The 13462-nt window shown below is 38.4% G+C and overlaps 1 protein-coding gene across 4 annotated transcripts in view; it reads left to right on the top strand.

The window, feature by feature from the left end:
- Positions 1–13462, top strand: part of COG5 (component of oligomeric golgi complex 5) — a 205364-nt gene that overhangs the window by 146008 nt on the left and 45894 nt on the right. For all 4 annotated transcript variants that reach the window (XM_070424649.1, XM_070424650.1, XM_070424651.1 and 1 more), the window contains exons 15-17: positions 865–975; positions 2844–2906; positions 8087–8190. In XM_070424649.1, the coding sequence (XP_070280750.1) occupies positions 865–975; positions 2844–2906; positions 8087–8190 (278 nt within the window). The remainder of the gene's footprint in view (positions 1–864; positions 976–2843; positions 2907–8086; positions 8191–13462) is intronic.

Here is a 13462-nt window from a genome sequence, read left to right as displayed (position 1 = left end):
AAAGACAAACGAAAAAAAAAAGTATTTCTCTCACATTTTATTTGGCTCACTATTAGGAACACTCCTAAAAGGCCTGTTTTTCATATGTTTGAGTTATGCATCCACATTCATAGAGTTACTTGCACCATGTTTTATTTGTCCTGATCAGGTTTAATTTGTCTTTAAATAATAATTGTTATAGAGGAATGGATTAAAATATGATCAATCTGAGAATGATTTATATGTGGATTTTTTAAAAATTGAATTATAATTGTTTTAGATTAATTCATAAACCATTCCAGGTCCTGTTCCCTAAAACTCATTCATTTAGAAGTAAGTTAAAGGACAGGAGGAGAAAGTTCTAATACCACTTCTACTGATCTTTCATACCATTATTATAATCTTAGGAAACTTCCTTTAAAATTATTTTTTAATTTATAAAAAATGAGAGTAATACCTCTTTTCACCACTTATTTCATTGGAATATTATGATGACTGTCAAATGTACATAGAATATAGGTTTATTTTTATTCCTTCCTCTCTTCCTTTATTTCTTCCTCCCTTCCTTCCCCCTTCTTTCCTTGACAGTTGCCAGAAAGTATTCCCCAGGAATATATGCTGATGTATCAAAATAACAGCACATACTAGACTTTAGGTTCACACCCCCTCAGGAGCCCATCAGCTGTGATGTATTGATGTAGGCTTTCTCTTGTGCAAGGTTACCTCCATATCCATGGTGTTATCTCTACAGAGGTTCCTGCGGTGCTGAAAGTCCAAAGCTTGACCTGAATATTTCCAGTTACCATTTTGTCAGAGGGGCATTAATCCCACCCCATCCCCACCTCCGCCATTATGGTAATTTCTTTTTGTGTTGAATTCTTACAGCTTTCCACACAAGGAGATGCAAGTCAGGTGATTGGGCCTCTTACGGAAGGGCAGAGGAGAAATGTGGCAGTAGTGAATTCACTGTTCAAATTGCACCAATCAGTAACAAAGGTAACCTTTATCTTTATGTTTTTGACTTAATTTCAAGTTTTTCTTTATTCTTGCCTCAAAGTTGGACAGTTTATGAATTATTTAATATTTTTTTGCAAAATAATGCAATGAAAACATGATGACTGTAAAATAAACCGAGGAATTAAGTCTCTTTATACAGTCTTTTACCCTTGCCTTTATTTGTGTGACTTTTTATCTGTGCATTTAGTTTAAAACACATGAACTATAGATTCTCAAGTTGGTTGTTATAATCCAGTTTATTAAACAAATAATGTAAAGATAAATTATCCATTCCATACCTATTAAAAAGCATAATACGATATCTTGTGAGTGGTAGTAACTTACAGCAAAGCTAATGACAGAGTAAGAACTCTAAGCCCTCCTTGTCAAAAGGTTCTATTTTTTCACAAAAAGAGTGAAGGAGCTGCATGAAAACTGAATTTTTATGATATAATCACTGATGGCTATATATATTCTTTTTGCCATTTTTTAAAGAAATTACTGTACTTTAACTTGTGTGCCTTCATATATATGTCTAAAATGAACTATATTCATAATTACTTAGGAAAGCACTTTCATCCCATCTTTGACTTTGAGTCACTTGTTTTTACTATATAAAAATCATCTCATCTTCAAAGGTTTCAGTAGGTAGGGAGATGAGTGTTTAGAAGCCTGAAGGATGCTAAAGATTAGGTGATGTTCTTTAAAACTTGACCTTTCATATACTAGGTTGTATTTTAGAATAAATTATGTGACTGTTATTCACTTACTAAACTTTTGACAAGTCCTTTTATCAAGTAGGGGTTTCTAAAAATGTATATTTCACACACTAAGCAAAATATATTTTAAAGGGTTATTAGTGAATCTCAGAAAAGTAAATAATAAAACTAAATAAAAAGAATACATGGCAGGGGTGGGCAGAAAGAGATTAACCAAAGAACTTATATGCATATATGCATAACCCATGGGCACAGACAACAGTATGGTAAAGGGGGGAGGGTGTGGGCTATAAGGGGCCAATGGGGAAAAAGGGGGGACATCTAATATTTTCAACAATAAAGAGTAAAAAATAAATGATGTAGTTTCCATTTTCTTTAATTATTACTCTAAAGCACCACAAGCAATGAAGTATTGTATTTATTTAGCCTGATTTAAATGCTTTTATTGAGACTTTTAGAATTTTTATAATGTTTGCATTGATTTATAAAAAAAATCTGACATTTGTATTTTATTTTCATTATTATTTTTTAAAAATTTTATAAGAGTTTATTTGAGCCAAACTGACAGCATTGATAGGAAGCAAAATCTCAAATGCTCTGACATTTGTATTTTAAAGACTGTTTAAAATTACAGTCAACCTAGAAGAGTGAAAATTTTTAAAGAAATACATAAATATGGCTTTAGACCGACCTTTTCAAGTTATAACTTTATCATTAAAATCTATGTAGAGTGAGTCATAGAAACTAGCTCCTCTTAAGGTTTGATCAATTGAAGTATATATTTGCTTTATACAGGAAAGTATTTTTCATCCTAGTTTAACTGAGCTCCAACCAATTGAGCCACCCGGCCAGAACAATGCTAATGCATTTTTAAAACATTTGTGAGACATTACTCTAAAGTAGTCATCCTGTTTTGCCCTGGTTGGTGTGCTCTGTTGGGCATTATCCCAAAAGGTTGCTGGTTCAGTTTCCAAGTCAGGGCATATGATGGGGAGGCGGGGGCATGCAGGAAGCAGCCAATTGATGTTTCTCTCTCATTGATGATTCTATCTCTCTTTCCCTTTCACTTCCTCTCTCTGAAATCAATAAAAACATATTTTTTAAAAATAGCTTAAACAAAAGTTTAACCGGATCAAAACTTTGTTTTAGGTGGTTTCCAGTCAGTGCTCATTTCCACCAGCAGCTGAGCAAACTATAATTTCAGCCCTAAAGGTAAAATAATTTCATTGAATCTTTGACTATAGATCAAAGTGGGTTTTAGAATTATTTGTTTGAATGAGTGGGAGATGTCACATTTTAAAACTAATTCTGCAGCCGAAACCGGTTTGGCTCAGTGGATAGAGCGTCGGCCTGCGGACTGAGGGGTCCCGGGTTCGATTCCGGTCAAGGGCATGTACCAGGGTTGTGGGCACATCCCCAGTGGGGGATGTGCAGGAGGCGGCTGATCGATGTTTCTCTCTCATCGATGTTTCTGACTCTCTATCTCTCTCCCTTCCTCTCTGTGAAAAATCGGTGAAATATATTAAAAATAAATAAATAAATAAATAAAATAAAACTAATTCTGCATTCTCTACATCTACCAAAAGTAGCATGTTCATAGTTATCCTAAAGAGAGAGGATACATGTGTGTTTATATTTTTTAGAATTTAAAAATATGTAGACTCTGTTGGTGTCTACAGATTATGTTCCACTTAAGATAATTGTATCACAAGCAAGAGAAGCAAGAGTCTTACAAGTATTCACTGTGTCTTAAAGTAGTACAGGCAAGCATTATCCTGTTAAAGTAGTGGTTCTTCACCAGGTTGATTTTGTCCCCTATGGACATTTAACAATATCTGAAAACATTTTGATTGTCACAACTGGGAAAGGTGTGCATCTAGTACCAGGGATGCTGTTAAACCTGCAATACATAGGACAGCTAGCTCTCCACAAAAAGAATTATAGAACCCTAGCTGGTTTGGCTAAGTGGATAGAACGTTGGCCTGGGAATCAAAGGGTCCCAGGTTTTACTCCAGTCAAGGGCACGTACCTTGGTTGTAGGCTCCTCCTCTGCCCGGGGAGTGTGCAGGAGGCAACCAATCCATGTGTCTCTTTCACATCGATGTCTCTCTCTGTCCCTCGCTCTTCCACTCTCTTTAAAAATCAATGGACAAATATCCTCAAGTGAGGATTAACAAAAAAAATTATAGAGCTCAAAATGTCAGTAATGCCAAGGTTTAAGAAACTGTAAAGTGTGTCTCTAAGGTTTGAAACTAGAGTAAATTACCTTTTTAATATACTCCAACATAAATATACCTCCTTTCTAGCTACTAAGGAAGTTTAATGGAAAACAATGTTGATGTGAGATTCAGAGTGCTCATCTCATTATCATGAAATATTATTAAAGCTGCCATAATAAAATAATTGTTTTTAGTAAGAGTTGTCCAATTTATTACTGATCATAGAAACAGTATAAAATCAGGTCAGCATGACAAACCGAACGGTCTTAATATTCTTGCTCCTAAGCAGGAAATACATGCAGTTTTCTTTTCTGTAGTTCCACATCTTTTCCTTATATTCTAGCAGTACTGTCAAACATTTTTTGATCACTATCCAAGATAAGAAATACATTTTACTTTGGCACCCCATACATAATACATAAGCATTTATAAATATATCTGCATATACAATTGCATATATGTATGTATATGTGTGTGTGTGTGTGTGTATATATATATACATATATACACACATATATATATATAGAATATACATCTATATTCATTTCCATACTTAAAACAGAGGTTTCACAAAACAATACTTTCCCTTGTTTTTGTGATGCACTCTTATTTTTCTGTACTCATATATTATTTTTTTAAACATCCTGATAATGATCCACTAAATTGATGTTTGAGAAAGTTCATTCTAAAGATTACGATAGAGTGCCTACACTTTTCCTGATAATAAAAACCTTTTGGATAAGTTAAAAATAGAAATCCTTGGAGACGATAATTCATATAGGGTGGATTCTCTGAATCTGTATTTTAACATACAACAAAGGTTATTCCCAACAGTCACTTTGGGCTGGGAGTTGAGGTCAGCGCAGGGAAAATTGACTTCATCTTGGGCTATAGCCCTCACTCTGAGGTTTGCCCACCAGAACCAGTATCTTATGTAGCTGGGCACTGCACTTTACTGAAACTTTAATCTTCGCCCTTGAGAAGATTAGCAATCAGTTCAAGGGCATCTTGCAGTGGCCATGCCAATTAGAGACTTAATTGCTTATGTTAACAGAACTCAGTGTAACAGTTTGACCTTGCTTTTTAGTTCAAGCTTATCAAAATCATTATGACACATTAAAGAAAACACTAATAAAACCCTCCTACTTAAAGAAAAGACTATTTCATAAAATTGTATTTCATAACATTATATGAAACTTGTTACCTCACTTTGAATTAGGGATAGAATGTTAATGATGAATACATGACTGCAGCCCAAGGACCAAAAATCTATGGTTTTAATAGTTGGTAGAAAATACATTAAACATACTTTTCTATCTACTGAAAATATAGGTAAAGACATATAATAGCCTTTTCTTTGAAATTGTATCTAAAATCAAATGTTATTTAGGCTTGAAGTTCACCATCTCATGTTATAAGCATTATCTAGTTTGTCATGAATGGCATAATTACTCTTAATTTCAAGTCATTTCATTGTAACCACCTCAGCTCTAAGTACCATTTAAACACCTTGGCCCAGTAATTCTGTTTCATTTATTACTGTGATTGAATGGTGCAGATAGTGATTGTATTGCTAAGTTTATATATGACAATTTTTCATTTCCTCCTTATTGTGAAGTTTTGATGTTCTAGATGAATGAATATCCCCGATTGCTAAGGCTTCGATATTTTTGTAATCTTAGTTATTTTAAATAAGTCTTTTTAAAATGTATGACAGAATTCCCTGCTTTTTTTGCAAAGAGCTTATGAAATATAATTTTATCTCCTTTCTCAGTTTCCTCTCATAGTTGTTAATACTCTACCCATCCTTGAAGGCATTCCCCAAGATGCTCTCTTCTCTTCCTGTTCTATATTTTCCCTAAGTGGGAAACTTCATCAGCTATTAAGTTTTCTGTGTACACCATCATCATGTGCAAATAGAGACAATTTTATTTCTTGCTTTCTGACCTTTATGCCTGCCTTTTCATGCCTTGTTTTATAGTCCTAAATAGAACTGGTGAGAGTGGACCTTGTTGACTGGGGGCAAGCACTCACAGTATTTTACTATTTTAAGTATGATGTTAGCTAGAGGGTGTGTGTGTGTGTGTGTGTGTGTGTGTGTGTGTGTGTGTGTGTGTGTGTTTTAAGATGGCCTTTATGAGATTAAGAAAGTTCCCTTCTAGTTTTAGTTTATGGAAACTTTTTATTATAATAAATGGTATTGTTTCATCAAATGGCTTTTTCTGAATCTGTTGATATGATCATGGTTTTACTCCTTTTTTCTGTTAATAAAATCCTTTATAGGAATTTATTTTCAAATATCAGACTGACCTTGGTTATGATTTATTACCCTTTTTATGTATTCCTGGATTTGATTTACCTAATGTTTGTTAAAGATGTTTGTATCTATAATCATCAAGGATATTGGTATATAGTTTCTTGTAATTCTTTGCTTGTTTTTTATATAAAGTTAATACTCACCTCACCAATTAGGTTTGGAAATGTTTCATCCTCTTCTATTTTCTGGAAGAATTTGTATAGAATTTGTACTGTTTTCTTCTTTAAATGCTTAGTAGAATTCACCAATGAAGCCATGTGGGCCTTTAGTTTTCTTTGTAGAAAGTTTATAACTGCATAGGATTGGTTTCCAACTCTGATATAAAAGGGTGAGTAACTAACTACACATCCTGCTACAAATAATTATGGGAAAAATAACAAAAAAAACCGAAACAAAAAGCCTACTGGAGGGCTTTGGAGATGAGAAAAAGCAGGATGTGGAAATCTAGAGCAAGCAACAAGAAGAGTTTCTCATTGTGTGTGACTTTGCTCTAAAAGTGGTGACTGCAGTCCTGGCTCAGGCAAGTCTGGGTGGCTAAAAATGAGAGAAAAACAAAACACAATGAAACCTGCAGACCTTCAGGCCAAAGGAGCCTGGGGAAAGAGCCCAGTTCAACCAGGGCTGCTGGAAAGTGAGAGGCAAACCTCAGAACGGAGAGAGTCGGGGGAGAAGGATGCCCAATCTCTGTTCCAACTCTGCACTAGTCTTCATTTGACTTACCAACCATGCAGGTACAGAGCAAACTAAAAGTGGTTTTTGGGAGTAAGGCTTACGGAACTGAACTGAGATCTAAGGCATGGCCAAATTCAAACCTTTAACCACATTTTTGCATGGCTGAAAACCCATCATTGATTTCCCAGTCCCTTCAGGATAAACTCCCAACTCCTTAGCCCGCTACGCGGAGCACACCTGCTGCCTGGCTCTTTCCTGCGTAGGCAGGCACCTCGCGCTATCGGTATTGAAGGCTTGCAGTTCCCCAAATGCATCAGCTTTCCCAGGCTCCTCTGCCTTAATATAAGCCCCTTACCCCTACCCAGTGTCAAGTGGTTCTTCCCTATTTGTCCTTTGAAATTCAGTTCAAGCAACACTTTTTGGATTTCAGATCCTCTCAGTATGAGTTGTCTCTCTCATGATCTCCTAGCACTCCTAGAGTGCTGATGTCACTGTAACCTACCTGTTGTCAGAGGGCTGGAGACAACATTTAGAAATTTATTGAATAAGGGTCCTATTTAAACTTTTCTTGTTGGATGAAATCATTTGTCTGAGCCAAAGCCATCCATCTTCATTCTGTGTATAATCATAACATATATAATGTTCTTAAATTTTTTATTTTGAGTGTTTAGATTTTAGTGTAAAAGTATTGAAGCCCAGTAAATATTTTTACACTAAAAACCCATAACTAAGGTCTACTGTTTGGCATAACCTAATCAGTGGTTATATCTCACTATAGTTTCTCAGTTTTAGCACTATTGACATATTAGTTCTTTGTTGTTGGAGACTGTCCTGTAGGATGTTTAGCAACATCTCCATCTTCTGCCCACAAGATGCCAGCAACAAAACCCTGGCTCACCCCAGTTGTAACAATGAAACAATGTCTCCAAACTTCATAGTGGCACTACTCCTCTCTTTTTCTAAAATGAGCAGTGTGGAAGAGTTGAGATTTTTCAGTGCCATGTTCTACAACTATTAAGCTTTAAAAATCATTTCTGACAGCAGTTAGGGAGAGGAGCAGACTTCTGTTGAGTTATTATAACTAATTTGATAAAATAGGAAAACTTTAAGTCAGAATGCTTCTCATATCAGATTTCTTTGTTAGTCTTTAATTTTGTTTTTCCTCCCTTTTTTCTTCTTTTCAGACAATCCATGTTCTTATGGGAAATGCTGTGCAACCCTTACTGACTTCAGTGGGAGATGCTATAGAGGCCATAATCATCACCATGCACCAAGAAGACTTTTCTGGGTAATAACTTTAAACCAAAATTTTCACTAGCCTTTGTATTTGTTTTTCATTCTCCTCTCCACGCCGATCCCCTAAAATCTCCTAATATCTAGGGTTTGTTCCTCTTGTGTCAGGGTTGGCCTCCAACCTTATCCTACTTTATTCATTACTAGAGGCCTGGTGCATGAATTTGTGCACCAGTGGGGTCCCTCGGCCTGGCCTGAGGGATTGGGCCAAAACTGGCTCTTCGACATCCCCCAAGGGGTCCCAGATTGCAAGAGGGTGCAGGCCAGGCTGAGAGACCCCACCAGTGCACAATCGGGACCTGGGAGGGACTACGGGAGGCCAGCCAGGGAGGGATCATGGGATTGGCCAGCCAAGGAGGGACCGTGGGATTGGCCAGCCTGGGAAGGACCGTGGAAGGGCTCCAGGACGTATCTGGCCCGTCTCGATCAGTCCCAATCAGCCAGACCCGAGCAGCAAGCTAACCTACCAGTCTGAGCATCTGCCCCCTATTGGTCAGCGCAGGTCATAGCAACTGGTCGACTGGTCGACTCTCTGCCCCCTGGTGGTCAGTGCATGTCAGCAAGCGGTTGAGTGGCCTTAGCATATCATTAGCATATTATGCTTTGATTGGTTGAACGGCTTACCAGACGCCCAGGCACTTACCATATTAGGCTTTTATTAAATAGGATGAGCACCATTAGCAGATGAAATTTTTTCAGTTCTTGTTTTCATTGTTTCTCTCCTGTCATTGAAGCATAGAATCATTAACATATACAGGACTCAGCTTGGCACTTAAGGACTTTTGGTAGTCTGTACCATCATCTCTTTCTAATTTTATCTTTTTCTTTACTTTTCACAAACACCATGTACTAGAGTTCTCGTATAGGCATAGTATTCCTTGTGTCAAATCCAAATCCTGCTCCAGCTTTGAGGGCAGGCTCCGCCAACCTCTCCCAGATGGATTTTCCTTTCAGAGTTTTGTGGCAATCTAATCTAGTCATATCACACTTCGTCATAAACATTTTGGTATTGTTTCATAGCTGTTTCATAGGCTTATCCATATCATATTATCCTGAGAATAAGAATCATAGTTCCTAACCAGTGTTTACTGCAGTCTTTTTAAGTAAAGTTAAATGGTTTTGACTCAGTATATTAGAAAACCTTTTATGGAGAATTTGGAATAGTTATTGTCGATGTGAGAAATGTCCAAACCAAAAATTTATTTGTGCCAAACAGAGGACACACCTGAAAGCAAGATCTCAACAAACTGAGAAAAATGTTCCCAAGAATAACATTTAATGTTTAGTTACTATTTTGAACTGTCCTGTTTTTTTTTATATTCATGTTGTTTAAAAGAATATCTTCTTTATTACATTTCCAGCCACTGATCTGTTTGTGGAAAAATTGTGTGATTATTACACTGTCCTTTAATTTTTCAAATCATTTATCATTTCATTTATAAAGTATTTTTTGAAGGGTAAAACGTCAGTCTCTATTTTTATAATGGTAGGAAGCACCAAAGGGTAAAGTGATTCTACACAAAAATGCTATAATATTTGGATATAAGAATATAATAAAAGCATAATATGCTAAGTGTCTGACCAGTTGATCGACCATTCAGTTGACTGCTCAACCAGTCGCTATGACACGCACTGACCACCAGAGGGCAGACGCTGCGACCAGTAGTTTAATTTGCTTCTGGCCTATTGGGACTGGGCGAGAGGCCTGTACACTCCCTGGAGCCCTCCTGCGGTCTCTCCGCAGCCGGCTGGCCAACCTCCCGCGGTTCCTCCCTGGCTGGCTGGCTGGCCCCCATCGGCCCCAATCAGCCCCGATCACCGGCCAGGCCGAGGGACCCCAACCGTGCACAAATTTGTGCACCAGGTCTCTAGTAAGCATATAAAATTGCTGATACCACTATTTGGGAAGAAATGAACTTTGTTCAAATGTGAACTGAAAGGTTACAGTTAGGCAAATCATCTGTGCCTCTGAAAAGTAAGCAAAAATGAAGAGATTTTTAAAGTGTTCTTTTATGAGTGGTGAGATACTTCAGTAATTATATTGATGAGCCAAACTAGTGCCTACAGGTAACACATTAGACATCAAAAGTTGGTTTCCCAAATAGATATGCTCTTACTAGTTTGCCTAAATACTAGTGAGCCAGATTGTTTCTTTAACTGTAAGGTTATTATGAAATTGAAGCTTTATTTTAAGGTGTATAACATCCATGTTTTTCCCCCAAATGGCCTTTGATGGTTCCATTTCAGCTTGTTTATATGCAGCAGATACTTGAGATTCTACTGAAAGTCATTTTCCATACATGGAAGTATACGACTGTGGATTACTGTTGCTTTATAGTGTATTTAAAGTATTGTTCCTACGCCCTAACTGGTTTGGCTCAGTGGATGGAGCGTCAGCCTGCGGACTGAAGAGTCCCAGGTTCGATTCTGGTCAAGGGCATGTACCTTGGTTGTGGGCACATCCCCAGTAGGGCGTGTGCAGGCAGCAGCTGATCGATGTTTCTCTCTCATCAATGTTTCTAGCTCTCTATCCCTCTCCTTTCCTCTCTGTAAAAAAATCAATAAAATATATATATTTAAAGTATTGTTCCTATAGCAAAGCAATAATTTCCCCCCTTTCTATAATATTGTTGTTAGTAATTCTGATATGTCATGTCCTATATGTATGGCTTACATGAAACATAAGGTAAAATTGGATTAAACTATTCAAGATTAGGCACCACTTTTACAGTAGGGATAGCCTCTAAGGGACACACTTGGAAAATCAAAAGTGAATACCTGCCCTCCCAGGTCCTCTGCACTTCTAGGTAAAAGGACTAAATCAGGTTTATCTTCTAGGCCAGTGGTTCTCAACCTTCCTAATGCTGCGACCCTTTTTTTTTTTTTTTTAAATATATTTTATTGATTTTTTACAGAGAGGAAGGGAGAGAGATAGAGAGTCAGAAACATCGATCAGCTGCCTCCTGCACATCTCCCACTGGGGATGTGCCCGCAACCCAGGTACATGCCCTTGACCGGAATCGAACCTGGGACCTTTCAGTCCGCAGGCCGACGCTCTATCCACTGAGCTAAACCTGTTTTGGCCCGCAACCCTTTAATACAGTTCCTCATGTTATGGTGACCCCCAACCATAAAATTGTTTTCGTTGCTACTTCATAACTGTAATTTTGCTACTGTTATGAATAGTAATGTAAATATCTGATATGCAGGATGTATTTTCATTGTTACAAATTGAACATAATTAAACTATAGTGATTAATCACAAAAACAATATGTAATTATATATGTGTTTTCCGATGGTCCTAGGTGACCCCTGTGAAAGGGTCGTTCAACCCCCAATGTGGTTACAGAATTCCCTCCTATCTAACAAGTAATTCTCAACTTGATTTCCTGGTATTTGAAATTTGTTTAATAGGACCAGGGGGTGCTCCAGGAATGTCTCTTGTGTGCATTATGTGAGTCCTCATATTGTAGTTGAGCTTCGCTTGCTATTGGTGTGTCCCTGGGTGTGGTTGACTCTCGGGTTGTCAGTGATGATTGGCCTTGACCACAGTTTATGAGCTGCTGTGTAGGGGCAGACCCCAGGAACAGAATTCATCCCAGCAAGGTGGAGAACTCCCTTTGGGTGTGCCTCTTGTGGGGCTAATGAGGTCATGCTCTGTTTGGTCTGAAGGGAGCCACTGGTATGCTGGCTCCTATGTAGGTCAATGTCAGAAGCTGCCTGTGACCTGCCCTTGGCTCCCTGTTAGGAGTTACAAAGTGATCCACAGTTAGTAGTTGTCTGTGCTTTGCCTGAATGCACATGGGATGGGCCAAACTGTGTACCAATGCCTGCTGCCACCAGTACCAGGCCTGGGGCACGTCAGCAAAAGGCCCAATGCACTTGGCAGCCTGCTGCTGCTTGATAGGCTCAGCCACTGAAAGAGCCATAGGTAATATATGAGTTGTGTGATTTAGGTTCTCAGGGAGGTACCAGAAGGCTACCAGGTTAATACAGATTGAAACTCAGCACCAGTGCCAGGTCTGAGGCCACTGAGCAGAAGTCTCTGGGTACACCGAGGCCGGCCATCATCTGCTTGGGGATTGTTGGTGGTGGCGGCATGGAGTCTCAAGAGCCATTAGGGTTGAACCAGTAGAGTTCATCAGGCCAAAGCAGATTAAGATGGGCCAGGTGGAGGAAAGGTGACACCCATCAGGCATGCAGGCAGAAGAACTAAGCCTCTCCCTGTGTCTGTCACCCCCATAGCCCACCCGGACTCCCCAGGAGTTTTTCAGGAAATACTGCAGCACAGGCCCAGGCTGGTCGCCACTAGCAGAGCCCACAGCCATGTGCCAGCTGGGCAGGGCAGGGCCTCGGAGTCACCAGGGTGCAGCTAGTGCAGTACTTCAGGCTAATGCCGTGTGTGTTAGGGCATGGGGGACCAACACAGGAATGGTGGCATAGGTCAGGCGCAGGGGGAAAATAGCCCTCTCCCAAATCCACACAACTCACTCTTTCCCTGTGTGTCTCTTGCAGTCCCTGAGCTTGAATGGAATTTCTAACTACTTACTCTGTTCCTATCTGCTTCTGGAAGCATCCTACTTATAATAACATTGCTATATATGAAAATAAGCTCACCTCATTCTCTTGCATTTGAGTCAGTTTTTCTCTAGACCATTCCCCCTTTCTTTATGTCACTCTCAGAATGTGGAAACACTTAACTTATATTTTAAAAACGATTCAGTATTATGTAGCCAGTGATCTCATTGGCTAGTTAATTAATATCAGGTGAATTCTAATTTTGATTTAACTCTTCTTTCCTATAAATATTTCACATTCTTTGAATATATTCTTTAAAGAGCAATTATAAACACAAATAGTATTTCATGGAGCATCAGCTGGCATCATCTATTGACCCAATTAAAGCCTTTTCAAATCTCATCAACTGGGAGGAAAAATTGCATACGATATGTATGGTTACATAACCAATTCCACAGTCAGAATTCTACTGTTGGACAGATCAGATTAAATAGGACCATAGCAGAATCATCTTTGCCAAGAATTTGTTTGGGAAAGGCAGCATTTATAAAGTATAAAATGCTATTTCAGGACCCACTATTCAATTCACTAACCAGGTAAAACATATAAGTGGATGAAGAGTTATAAATCTGGAAGAGTCCTTAGAGGTCAAAGAATATGTAAGGCACTCACATGCATTATCTAAGACATGTGCTTGTCTATTTCATTTTTAATACTCTTGAGATGCCCTGGCCAGGTAGCTCAGTTG

This window comes from Myotis yumanensis, unplaced genomic scaffold, assembly GCF_028538775.1.
Source record: "Myotis yumanensis isolate MYYU_CA2020_CCGP unplaced genomic scaffold, mMyoYum1.0.hap1 SCAF_9, whole genome shotgun sequence".
In the NCBI taxonomy this organism is placed as follows: Eukaryota; Metazoa; Chordata; class Mammalia; order Chiroptera; family Vespertilionidae; genus Myotis; species Myotis yumanensis.
The sequence above is the reverse complement of the archived record's forward strand: the minus strand, read 5'-3'. Positions and strand labels throughout refer to the sequence as shown.